The 13,862-nt window shown below is 52.5% G+C and overlaps 1 protein-coding gene across 1 annotated transcript in view; it reads left to right on the top strand.

Annotated features, from left to right (window-relative positions):
- batf (basic leucine zipper transcription factor, ATF-like) overlaps positions 1–13,409 on the top strand; it is a 21,943-nt gene extending 8,534 nt beyond the window's left edge. The window contains exons 3-4 of the mRNA XM_059963113.1: positions 4,013–4,117; positions 12,873–13,409. Of these exons, the coding sequence (XP_059819096.1) occupies positions 4,013–4,117; positions 12,873–13,076 (309 nt within the window). The 3' untranslated portion in view covers positions 13,077–13,409. The remainder of the gene's footprint in view (positions 1–4,012; positions 4,118–12,872) is intronic.
- The last annotated feature ends 453 nt before the right edge of the window (positions 13,410–13,862 follow it).

Consider the following 13,862-nt stretch of genomic DNA (forward strand, 5'->3'; position numbering starts at 1 on the left):
TGAGGAGAAAGACGGGACCCGGCGGGTGGGGGGCATGAGGAGAGAGACGGGACCCGGCGGGTGGGGGTCATAGGGAGAGAGACGGGACCCGGCGGGTGGGGGTCATGGGAGAGAGACGGGACCCGGCGGGTGGGGGTCATAGGGAGAGAGACGGGACCCGGCGGGTGGGGGTCATGGGGAGAGAGACGGGACCCGGCGGGTGGGGGTCATGGGGAGAGAGACGGGACCCGGCGGGTGGGGGATCATGGGGAGAGAGACGGGACCCGGCGGGTGGGTGGGGCATGGGAGAGAGACGGGACCCGGCGGGTGGGGGCATGAGGAGAGAGACGGGACCCGGCGGGTGTGGGCATGGGGAGAGAGACGGGACCCGGCAGGTGGGGATCATGAGGAGAGAGACGGGACCCGGCGGGTGGGGGTCATGGGGAGAGAGAGGGGGACCCGGCGGGTGGGGGCATGGGGAGAGAGACGGGACCCGGCGGGTGGGGGTCATGGGGAGAGAGACGGGACCCGGCAGGTGGGGATCATGGGGAGAGAGACGGGACCCGGCGGGTGGGGGTCATGGGGAGAGAGACGGGACCCGGCGGGTGGGGGCATGAGGAGAGAGACGGGACCCGGCGGGTGGGGGTCATGGGGAGAGAGAGGGGACCCGGCGGGTGGGGGGCATGGGGAAGAAGAGAAACAGGACCTCCGCTGGTCAGACAGTGGGGGGGCCTGCGGAAGCGGGAGGTCAGCAGCCTTTGGTGGGACCGCGGAGCTGAGACCCCCCCCCACCCACACACACACACACCCTCTGTCTGCTACCCGACCCGCGGACACTTTGCGGAAAGCTGCATCCTGTGGTTCCTGCCTCTGACCAGCACAAAGGGGGTTGTGGTCTTCGCAGGGTTTAATTTGAGAAGGCAAAGGTTGAATAGGAACTTGAGGGGACAAGTTACTTTCCAGGGGTTGATACGTCTGTGCAGCAAACTACCAGGGCAAATGGTTGAGGCAGGTTTATTAACAATTGGACAGGTACCTGGATAAGAAAGGGTCTGCTACCGTCACCATGAGGCCACACTCAGGTCTGAGAAGCAACTCCTCATATTCCATTCTCCAACTCCCTATTTTCTTTCCCCCCTCCCTTTTCCAGCCCCCACTCTGGCTTCCCCTCTTGCCATATTTTCTCACCTCTTCCCCCCCCCCCCCCCCCCCCCCCCCCCCCGTGCTCCTCCTTTCTTCTCCTGTGGTCCACTGTCCTCTGCTATCAGATTCTCTTCCCTTTCCCACCCACCACCTCCCACCTTCTTACCTCATCCTTCTTCCTCAACCCACCTGACCACCTACCACTCTCCAGCTTTCTTCCCCTCCCTCACCTTCGCAAAGGGGAATATAGAATGAGGGGTGAGTGATGGGGGAATACATAAGCAGATAAGCTCAACTGCTGATCTGTAGAATAGTTAGAATGCAGTCCATTGTGTGTGCTAACTTTCCACCAGAGGCCTCCAAACAGTAGCCAGGTTGGGGACTACAAATTATAATGGAAAATGCATGTCAAACGGGTAATGCTGTGATAGTCATGGGATTTCAATATGCAGGTAGATTGGGAAAATCAGGTTGGTTTTGGATCCCAAGAGAGGGAATTTATAGAATGCCGAGGAGATGGCTTTTTAGAACCGCTTGTGGTTGAACCCACTAAGGGATCAGTTAGTCTGGATTGGGTGTTGTGTAATGAACCAGATTTGATTAGGGAGCTTAAAGTAAAGGGGACAGTGATCATAACATGATAGAATTTACCCTGAAATTTAAGGAGAAGCTAGTTATATGTACAGTATCAGTATTGCAGTGAAGTAAAGAGAATTACAGAGGCACGAAAGAGGAGTTGGCCAAAGTTGGTTGGAAGGGAGCACTAGCAGGGATGACATGTGAGCAGTAATGGCTGGAGTTTCTGGGAGCAATTTGTAAGACACAGGATAGTTGCATCCCAATGAAGAAATATTCTAAAGGCAGGGTGATGCAACCATGACTGACAGGGGAAAGCAAAACCAACATAAAAGCAAAAGAGTGTGCATAGAATGGAGAAAAAATGAGTGGGAAGTTAGAGGACTGGGAAATTTAAAAACTACAGAAAGCAACTAAAAAAGCCATAAGGCGAGAAAAGATGAAATATGAAGGTAAGCTAGCCAATAATACCTGAGAGGATACCAAAAGTTTTTTTCAGATATATCAAGAGTAAAAGAGAGGTGAGAATATCAGACTGCTAGAAAATGGTGCTGGAGAGGTAGTAATGGTGGATCAGTAATGGGGGGGGGGGTCAGTAATGGTGGATCAGGAAATGGTGGATGAACTGAATAATTCACTGAAGATGCTGGTAGTTTGCCAGAAGTTTGAGTGTCACGAGGCAGAAGTAAATACATTTGCTATTACTAAGGTGAAGTTACTTGGGAAGCTGAAAGGTCTGATGGTAGATAAGTCACCTGCACCAGATGGAATACACTCCAGGGTTCTAAAAGAAGTGGCTGAAGAGATCGTGGAGGCATTAGTATGATCTTTCATTCTTGAATGGTTTTGGAGAACTGGAAAATTGCAAACGTCACTCCATTCTTCAAGAAGGGAGTGGGCAGAAGAAAGGAAACCATAGGCTAGTTAGCCTGACTTCAGTGGTTGGGAAGATGTTAAAGTCGATTTGTAAGGTCGAGCTTTTGGGATACTTGGGGCATGTGATAAAATAGGCCATAATCAGCATGGTTTACTTAAGGGAAAATCTTGCCTGACAAATCTGTTGGAATAACAGCTAGATAGACAAAGGAGAATCAGTAAATCAGGCAAAGAGTGGGAATAAAGGGGCCTTTTCTGATTGGCAGCCAGTGACTAGTGGTGTTCCACAGAGGTTGGTGTTGGGACCACTTCTTTCTACATTGCATATCAATGATTTGGATGATGAAATTGAAAGTTTTGTGGCCAAGTTTGTGGGATGATACAAAAGTAGTGAAGGGGCAGGTAGCATTGAGGAAGCTGGGAGGTTGCAGAAGGACTTTGACAGGTTCTGATTGGGAGAATGGCCAAAGAAATGGCAGATGGAATACAGTGTTGGGAAGAGTATGGTCATGCACTTTGGAAGAAGGAATAAAAGCATAGACTTTTTTCTAATTGGGGAGAAAATTCAAAAATCCAAGATGCAAAGGGACTAGAGAGTCCTTATGAAGAATTCCCAAAAGATTGTGGAGGCCAAGTCATTAGATATATAGAAAGCAGAGCTTGACAGTTTCTTGTTTAGTCATCCTGTCAAAGGTTATGGAAAAAAGGCAGGAGAATAGGGTTGAGAGGGACATGGATCAGCCATGATGGAATGGTGGAAAAGACTTGTTAGGCCAAATAGCCCAATTCTGCTCAAATGTCTTATCTCAGAGTACCCAAGACCCCCATTATCTGTGGCTGAGGGTTCGGTGCCAATTTGGGAGGGGAAATGGGGCTGAAGTGAATGTAGATCCCCTCCGCCCACCCACAGGTCCAGCAGGACTCACAGTGCAGGGTTCACTGCAGACCTGTCAATCTGGAGAGGGGGGAGAAGGATTGTGACGTCCACAGAGAGGCATCGATGTTCAGCCTGTCACCCCTAACTACCTCTGCAGCCCATTTGACTGGGGTCAGCATGGGGAAATCCATGACCCCTCTCAGGCCAGAGGATGCAGGGGAGACAGTGGGGTTTTTGTCCTCCACATCACTAGCAGCAGCCCACACAGTGTGTCCATCTTCAGACAACCCCCACCCCCCACCTCCCAGATCATTGTGTATGTGGGTATCCCATCCCCAAGCTCTGCCCAGAGGCAGCAGGGAGACACAACCTCAGCCTGGGGTTCAACTCTCGCTGGTTAACCCCTCCCCACCTAAACCAGTGCACTCACACTTCCCCTGCCTCTCCATCAAGCTCCCTCCCTCCTCTCCCCCTCCCCAGGTCACCTCCCTCCTGTCTCTCCCCCTCAAGGATTCTGCCTCCTTACATGCCCCACCCCTCTCACTCTCACATCTGTTGCAGGAGAACATTGAAGAGACAAAGAAAGTTCTGAGGCGGGAGAAGAATCGCCTGGCAGCCCAGAAAAGCCGACAGCGGCAGACCCTTAAGGCTGACACTCTGCACCAGGTGAGGGGGTTGTACCGTGGCCCTGATGGGGAGAGGCAGAACGCGGGATTAGTGCTGCTACTTTCCGGGCTGGAGATGGGGGGGGGGGACAATACTGCCCATTTGAACAATGAGAAAATTCACCAAGCAAAGAGCCATGCAGCTTCTGTGGAGGAAGAGGAAAGGGTGGCATTTCAAGCCACGTCTTCAGCTTTCAGAAAGGATTGAGGTGTATTGACCACCCCTGGAGGAGCAACACTGGGAAATAAAAACATTCTGGAGGGTAAGGGTGAGGAGCCAGAGGTGGTCATGCCTATTGGTACCAGTAAAGCACGTGGAAAGAAGGATGAGATCCTGTGTTCCGAATTAGGGATTTGGGGGCAAAGGTCAACAAGCAGGACATCAAGGACAGTAAATCATAGACACAGGAGATTCTGCAGACAAAATGCTGAGAAACTCAGCAGGTCTGGCAGCATCTATGGAGGGGAATAAACAGTCAACATTTTAAGAGAGCCCCTTTATCAGAGCGACTGAGGGTGGGAACAAATAATTAGTGCATGAATTTGTGACTGAGGAGGTTTCTTCAGGGGAAAATCTTGCCTGACAAATCTGTTGGAATTCTTTGAAGAAATAACAAGCAAGATAGACAAAGGAGAATTTATTGTGTACTTGGATTTTCAGAAGGCCTTAGTCAAGGTGCCACATACTAGTCTGCTTAAATCTTTCCTGTAATACATGGGTTCATAGCTTGCTAAGCAGACTCCATACATGGCCTCCTCTACTGCCATGATGAGGCCAAACTCAGGTTAGAAGAGCAACACCTCATCTACCGTCTGGGTAGCCTCCAGCCCTTTGGCATGAACACTGAATTCTCCAACTTCTGATAATTCCCTCCCCCTCCCTTCCCCCATCCCAGTTTCCCTCTGCCTCCTCCTCCAGCTGCCTATCACCTCCCTCATGGTTCCACCTCCTTCTACTACCCATAGTGCTTTCCCCTTACATTCCTCCTTCACCTCTCCCGCCTATCCCCTCCCTGCTTCCCCTCCCCCACCCATTGATCTATCCCCTTGTGGCGGCTCATTTCCTAGCGTATGCGAACCGACTCACAATTAGATAGCCTACGGGGGTTTGCGAGCACAGAGCTTTGGAGCCTCTTCGCCATGGGGGGCCGGTTGACAGAGGCTTAAAAGTGAGGCTGAAGTTTTCGAATAAAGTTTTTTCCTTCGACTGCAGTTACCGACTCCGTGTCGTAATTTTAGCGCTGCTTGTAGCACACCGCTACAATTGGTGACCCCGACGGTCCAAACGATTTTTGGACCAGAAATGACCGACGCCGCCTCTGTTCATGCGGTTTCGTTGAAACTGCCGGGTTTCTGGACACAGCGCCCGGACCTATGGTTCCAGCAAGCCGAAGCCCAATTCCACGTTCACCGGATCACCTCAGAAGACACCCGCTACTACTACGTGGTGGGCTCCCTCGACCAGGACACAGCGGCCCAGGTCGCGGAGTTCGTACAGTCGCCCCCGGCAGACGGCAAGTACACGGAATTCAAAGCCCTGCTCCTCAGGACTTTCGGACTCTCACGGCGCGAGCGGGCTGCCCGTTTACTGCACCTGGATGGCTTGGGCGACAGACCTCCATCGGCTTTAATGAATGAGATGTTGTCTCTCGCCGACGGACACACACCCTGCCTCATGTTTGAGCAGGCATTCCTGGAGCAGCTGCCCGAGGACATACGCCTGCTGCTGTCCGACGCGGATTTCAGTGACCCCCGGAAGGTGGCAGCCCGGGCGGACTTGCTGTGGAACGCCAAAAAGGTGAGCGGGGCGTCCATCGCACAGATCTCCCAGCCACGCTCCCGGCAGCAAACCAGTCCAGGCCCGGCCGCAGAGCCCACTAACCCCCGGCCCAATGACCACTGGTGCTTCTACCACCAGCGGTGGGGCGCAGAAGCCCGCCGTTGCCGCCCGCCCTGCAAGTTCCCGGGAAACGCCAGGGCCAGCCGCCGCTGATGGCTACGGCGGCTGGCCATCGGGATAGCCTCCTGTATGTGTGGGATAGAAGGTCGGGACGCCGGTTTTTGGTCGATACTGGGGCTGAGATCAGCGTTTTACCTCCGACAAGTTACGACACCCGCAGCAGGGCACCGGGTCCCCCCCTGAGGGCCGTGAATGGCAGCACAGTAAGGACCTATGGCACCCGTCAGGTGCAGCTACTGTTCGGCCCCAGCCAGTTCACGTGGGACTTCACACTGGCCGCCGTAGCCCAACCGCTTCTGGGTGCGGATTTTTTGCGAGCTCACAGCCTGCTGGTTGACCTGCCCAGGAAGAGACTGGTACACGCCGAGACCTTTCAGACGTTCTCCCTGGGCGCGGCCCAGTTGCCAGCCCCTCACCTCGGCTCCATCACGCTGTCCGACAACGACTTCACCAGGGTCCTGGCGGAGTTCCCATCGGTTCTGGCACCGCAGTTCACAGCAGCCATGCCCAGGCACGGCGTACAGCACCACATCCCGACACAGGGACCACCCCTCCATGCCCGTGCTCAGCGGCTTCCCCCGGACAAGCTCCGACTGGCGAAGGAGGAGTTCCAGAGAATGGAGGAATTGGGGATCATCCGGCGGTCCGACAGCCCCTGGGCTTCCCCCCTGCACATGGTGCCCAAAGCGACGGGGGGCTGGAGACCGTGCGGCGACTACCGCAGGCTGAACGAGGCTACCACACCGGACCGCTACCCTGTGCCGCACATTCAGGACTTTGCGGCAAACCTGCACGGCGCCCGGATCTTCTCCAAGGTCGACCTTGTCCGAGGGTACCATCAAATCCCGATGCATCCTGACGACGTCCCCAAGACGGCTCTCATCACCCCGTTTGGCCTCTTCGAGTTCCTCCGCATGCCGTTCGGCCTGAAGAATGCCGCACAGACGTTCCAGCGGTTAATGGATGCGGTGGGACGGGACCTGGACTTCGCGTTCATCTATTTGGATGACATCCTCATAGCCAGCGGCAGTCGTCAGGAGCATCTGTCCCACCTCCGTCAACTCTGTGCCTGACTGAGTGAGTACGGTCTTACAATCAACCCTGCCAAATGCCAGTTCGGACTTGATACCATTGACTTCCTGGGCCACAGGATTACTAAAGACGGGGCAACCCCTCTGCCCGCTAAGGTAGATGCGGTCCGCCACTTCCCCCGACCCACCACGATCAAAGGCCTTCAGGAATTCGTAGGTATGGTCAATTTCTACCGCCGCTTCCTCCCTTCAGCTGCCCGGATCATGCGCCCCCTGTTCGCCCTGATGTCGGGTCCGAGCAAGGACATTACCTGGGACGAGGAGTCCGCCGCCGCTTTCGTTCAAACGAAGGAAGCTTTGGCTGACGCCGCAATGCTAGTACATCCCAGAATGGACGCCCCTACCGCCCTCACAGTGGACGCATCTAACACGGCAGTCGGTGGGGTGCTGGAGCAGCTCATCGCAGGTCGCTGGCAACCCCTGGCGTTTTTCAGCAAACACCTGCGGCCACCCGAGCTCAAGTACAGTGCTTTTGACCGGGAACTGTTGGCGCTCTACCTGGCAATCCGGCATTTCAGGTACTTCCTAGAAGGTCGGCCCTTCACCGCGTTCACGGACCACAAACCGCTTACCTTTGCGTTTACGAAAGCATCCGACCCCTGGTCATCCCGCCAGCAACGCCACCTGTCCTACATCTCTGAATACACAACGGATGTCCGGCACGTCTCGGGTAAGGACAATGTCGTGGCGGATGCGCTCTCTCGCCCTACCGTTCATGCCCTTTCCCAAGGGGTAGACTTTGAGGCACTGGCAGAGGCGCAGCAGGTAGATGAGGAGATTCCGAGTTACAGGACTGCAGTCTCTGGTTTGCAGCTCCAGGACCTCCCCGTGGGCCCAGGTGAGAGGACCCTACTCTGTGACGTCGCCACCAGCCAGCCCCGTCCGGTCGTCCCCGCAGCCTGGCGGCGACGTGTTTTCGACTCCATTCATAACTTGGCGCATCCCTCCATCCGGACAACTGTCCGGATGGTTTCCAGCAGGTTCGTTTGGCACGGACTCCGCAAACAGGTCAGTGAATGGGCCAGGACGTGCATGCACTGCCAGACGGCCAAGGTTCAGCGGCACACCAAAGCCCCACCGCAGCAGTTCCATCCCGCCCACCGGCGTTTCGACCACATTCATGTGGATATCGTGGGCCCCCTGCCAGTGTCGCGCGGAGCGCATTACCTCCTGACTATCGTGGACCGGTTCACAAGATGGCCAGAGGCGGTCCCGCTCACCGACACCACCTCCGAATCTTGCGCCCGAGCCCTGATCGCCACCTGGATATCCCGCTTTGGTGTACCAGCCCACATTACCTCCGACAGAGGCGCCCAGTTCACCTCCAGCCTGTGGTCAGCTATGGCCAGCCTTTTGGGGACTCAGCTGCACCACACCACTGCCTACCACCCACAGTCGAACGGGCTAGTGGAGCGTTTCCACCGTCACCTGAAGTCGGCCCTCATGGCCCGCCTGCGGGGAGCCAACTGGGCGGACGAGCTTCCCTGGGTCCTTCTCGGCATCCGCACAGCGCCCAAGGACGACCTGCACGCCTCGTCGGCCGAGTTGGTATACGGCGCGCCCCTGGCCGTCCCCGGGGAGTTCCTACCAGCCCCGAGGGGGCAAGAGGAAGAACCCGCTGCAGTCCTGGGCAGACTTCGCGAGAAGCTCGGTAACCTGGCCCCCATACCCACTTCACAGCATGGGCGGCACCCGACCTGCGTACCCAAAGACCTACGGAACTGTAAGTTTGTGTTTGTACGAAGGGGCGGGCATCGGCCACCGCTGCAGCGGCCATACGAGGGGCCGTTTACGGTGCTCCGGAACAACGGGTCCACGTTCGTGCTGGACGTTGGGGGGAAGGAGGAGGTTTTCACGGTGGACCGCCTCAAGCCGGCCCATGTGGACCTGGCGCAACCGGCCGAGTTTCCGGCGCCTCGGCGCAGAGGCCGACCTCCCAAGCAGGTTCTGGCCCAGGCTGTGGACATTGGGGGGTGTATCGCCGGTTCTGGGGGGGGGTTATGTGGCGGCTCATTTCCTAGCGTATGCGAACCGACTCACAATTAGATAGCCTACGGGGGTTTGCGAGCACAGAGCTTTGGAGCCTCTTCGCCATGGGGGGCCGGTTGACAGAGGCTTAAAAGTGAGGCTGAAGTTTTCGAATAAAGTTTTTTCCTTCGACTGCAGTTACCGACTCCGTGTCGTAATTTTAGCGCTGCTTGTAGCACACCGCTACACCCTTACTGGTTTTTCACCTGGCACCTACCAGCCTTCTCCTCCCCACCCCCCCCACCTTCTTTATAGGGCCCCTTCTCCTTCCCTCTTCAATCCTGACTAAAGGTCTTGGCCCATAACGTTGACTGCTCATTTCCACGGGTGCTGCCTGACCTGCTGAGTTCCTCCAGCGTGTTGTGCATGTTGCTTTGACCCCAGCACCTGCTGAGTATTTTGTGTTTACAATTAAAAGGGAGGCTTTGCTGGATCTTGTACTGGGGAATCAGCCCATTAAGGTGACTGACCTTCCAGTGGGTGAACACTCGGGAAACAGTGATCACAATTCCTTAAGCCGTAAGACAGCTGTGAACAAAGCTGAGTAGACATTATGGGAAATATTGAAATGGACATCAGACAGGAGCTAGGGAGAATTGACTAGGAATAGTTGTTTGCAGATAAATCTATGTAGAATCATAGAGTCATAGAACACTTCAGCTTAGAAACAGGCCCTTCAGCCCATCCAGTCCATGCCAAACTATTAAAGTTCCTAGTCCCATTGACACACCTGGACCACAGTCCATCATACCGCTCCAATCCATGTACCTATCCAAATTTATCTTAAATGTTGAAATCGATCCTGCGCCCACCACTTACGCTGGCAACTCACTCCACACTCTCACCACCCTCTGAGTGAAGGTAGAGAATTGACGGATTTTAGTAAGGCAAGTTCTGTGTGTTAGATTTATTCAGATGCATGGATCCATGGTGACTTAGTTGATACAATTGAATTGACTGCCCATAGAAGGCAGAGGGTAGTGGGACAATCTGGCTGAAAGACTGTGACAAGTAGCGCTCAACAGGAATCTGTATTGGGACCTCTGTCACATATATAAATGATTTGGATTAAAATGTGATGGGATGGGTAGTTAAGTTCAGAACAGGCTAATCAGGGACAATATCGCAGCTGCACTTGGGAGACATAATGGAGGGCTCAGACATCTAGGTGAAACTCAGGAACAGGAAGGATGCAATCACACTGGTGGGATTGTACTGCAGCGGGCCACGGTAGCTATCAGGACATTGAGAAACAGATATGTCATCAGATTAAGGAAATGTGTAAAAATAATAGGGTTATTGCCTTGGGGGATTTTAACTTCCTGAATATAAACTGGGAAGGGGTGTAAGGGGTTTAGATGGGCAGAATTTGTGAAGTGTATCCAGGAAGGTTTCTTAAATCAATATGCGAGGCTGTCCAATGAAAGGAGAGGCCACACTGGGTCTGGTGTTGGCTAATGAGCCTGGCCAGGAGGGGAACAGGTTAAGTGACCACAACTCCTTAACTTTCAGGATAGCCATAGATAAAGTTCTTGTGAGAGAGCAGGAACTAAGTATATATATATTAGAACATAGAAATCCACAGCACATTACAGGCCCTTCAGCCCACAATGTTGTGTTGACCATGTAACATACTCTAGAAGCTGCTTAGAATTTCCCTACCTCATAGCCCTCTATTTTCCTAAGCTCCATGTAGCTACATAAGAGTCTCTTCAAAGACCCTATTGTATCTGCTTCCACCACCACCACTGGCAGTGAAATGCACACACTCACCACTCACTGTGTATAAAAAAACTTACCCCTGACATCTCCTCTGTACCTACTTCCAAGCACCTTAAAACAGTCCCCTCTCTTGTTAGCCTTTTCAGCCCTGGGAAAAAGCCTCTGCCTATCCACGTGATCAATGCCTCTCATCATCTTACACACCTCTATCAGGTCACCTCTCATCCTCGGTCACTCCAAGGAGAAAAGGCGGAGTTCACTCAACCTATTCTCATGCTCCCCAATCCAAGAAGAGCTATTTGGGAACTGCTTTTCTCTGGCAAGTCCACATCAGACATGTGGAGGGTGTTTAAAGATCAATTGCACAGAGTACAGGAAAGGTCTGTTCCTGTTAGAAGGAAAGACAGAAATGGATAGATAAGAAAACCCTGGATGTCCAGTGAGATAATAAATTTTGTCAGGACAAAAAAGGAGAAGTCTATCAAGCTTCAGAAGTTGGAATCAAACAAAGTACACGAGGAATATAAAGCCAGAAAAGAACTAAAGGGAATGAGGAAAGCCAGGAGGGGGCAGGAAAAGCCCTTGGCAAGTAGGGTTAAGGTGAATCCCAGGGTATTTTATACATACTTCAAGAGGATAACTAGGGAGAGGATAGGACCACTTGAGGATAAAGGGAGGAACATTTGCTTGGATGCAGGGAATGTGAGTGAGGTACTTACTGAGAACTTTCTTCAGTACTTACCAAGGAAGAGGATATGGAGGACCAGGAGATCAGTGCTGGTGTACAAATACTTTAGGCATTTAGAGGTTAAGGATGAGGGAGTATTGGACATCCTAATGAGTATTAAGGTGGATGTCCCCAGAGTCTGATGGGATTTACCCCAGGTTATTGAAGGAGGCAGGAGACGAGATTGCTAGGATCTTAACCAGTATCTTCATGTCCTTTCTAGCCACAGGCGAGGTCCTGGAGGATGGGTGAGTGGCTAATGTTGTGCCTCTACTTAAAAAGGGAACAAGGGAAAATCTTGGGAACCATAGACCAGTGAGTCTCACATCAGTTGTAGGGAAACTGCCTGAGAAGCTCCTTAGGGATAGGATATATGAGTATTTGGAAACTCATGGGCTGAATCAGCATGCTTTTGTGCGTGGCTGGCTGTGTCTTACCAACTTGATTGAGATGCATGGGGTCTGTGGTGAGTTGGCTGTTTGGATTCAGAACTGGCTTGTGTGTAGAATACAGGGGAATGGTTGAAGAGAGTTATTTGAGCTGGAGGTCTGTCATTAGTGGTGTTCCGCTAGGAACTATGCTGGTACCTCTGCTGTTGACCCTAGCTTTAATATGATTAGAGGAATGGATAGGGAAATTGTCAGAGGTTTTTTTACACAGAGATAGTGGTGGGACACATTGCTAGACGTGATGGTAGAGGCAGATACATTAGGGATATTTAAGGGACTTTTGGGTAAATGGATGAAAGAAAAATGGAGGACAACATAGGAGGGAAGGGTCACTGACCTCCAGGTAGAATACACTCCGTCAACTATCACTTCCTGCCTTCTTTTGGCGAGTTAATTCTGAATCCACACAGCCAAGTTTTTCTGGATCCCATGCCTCCTGACTTTCTGAATGAGCCCACCATGGGAGCCTTATCAAACACTTACTAAAATCTATAAAAACCACATCCACTGCTCTACCTTCACCATTATGCTTTGTCCATCCTCAAGGAACTCAGTCAGGCTCATGAGGCATGGCCTGCCCCTCACCAAGCCATGCTAACTATCCTTAATCAAGACAGACAGTACATTCCTGAATATTAAGGAGACCGAGGGATAGGAAGTTAGTGAGGAAAGATCAGTCAATGATTGGTAGAGCAGTCACGATGGGACGAATGGTCTGTTGTGTTCTTGCATTTTCTCTGACTCTGGCATGATCTGGGTAGTTTTATTCTTGTCTGCAGGAGAGCGAGCATTTGGAGAGAGAAAACGTGGCGCTGAGGAAGGAGATTGCTCTGCTGAACGAGGAGCTCAACTACTTCAGCTCAGTGCTGAAGAGCCACGAAAGCCTGTGTCCAGCACTGAACTCGTCGAGTGAGGAGATACCTTTTGCCCCACACAGCTTGCCACAATCCCACTGCAGCACACCAGCACGTCTCCACCTCTGAGATGGGTTTGGACTGACAGCAAAGGGTCTCGCTGTACCCTGCTCTGGAACTCAGCCTGTCTGTCCTCACCACTGGATAGGGCAAGAGTGAGAGAGGAACTGGACAGAGGAGTCGGAAGAAGCCTTAACCTTCACGGACTAAGTATCGGCAAGCTGCTACCGTTTGGATAGCCACGGGCACTACAAGCAGGGGGTCTCAGCTCTCAGGACCACAACACACCTATTTATTGCAGACCTTGTGTGGTTCCATGGGAGGGGTGCTGTGTACTCGTGATCCACCCTTCGTTTACCTGCATGGACACAGGACCAAAACCTTTTCTGCAGATGCTGGAAATCTGAAACAAAACCCAGAAATACTGAAAATACTAAGTAACTCGTTTCTCTTTTACATCATTCTGTTTGTAATTTCACACTATTTTCTGTTTTTAATCGTTCTGTTTAGAAGTCCCTTCTTTGTCAGCCCATTAACTCCTGGCTTGGTCTGGGCCAGGTCCTGTTCTTGTTCTGGTGATGGATGGAGTGAACGTCAGATTGCTGCTTTGCCTACATGATATTGAGCTGCCTGAGAGGGTTTACAACTCGCCAGACTTTCACCTTCATGTGCTGGATGGAGATGGTGCAAAGATCTTGGGCTGTCAGTATCTCCTGCTCCAGAGCCAGGGCCCCCAAGTCTGAAAGTTGCCTTTTTAGCCTTGAGCTCTGCTGCCACCTGCTGGAATGCTCGGATGAATACAGCAAGGTTTCCTTTTCTGTAACTGATTGATTCATTTATCACATGTACACTAAA

Source organism: Hypanus sabinus, chromosome 2, assembly GCF_030144855.1.
Source record: "Hypanus sabinus isolate sHypSab1 chromosome 2, sHypSab1.hap1, whole genome shotgun sequence".
Lineage (NCBI taxonomy): Eukaryota > Metazoa > Chordata > Chondrichthyes > Myliobatiformes > Dasyatidae > Hypanus > Hypanus sabinus.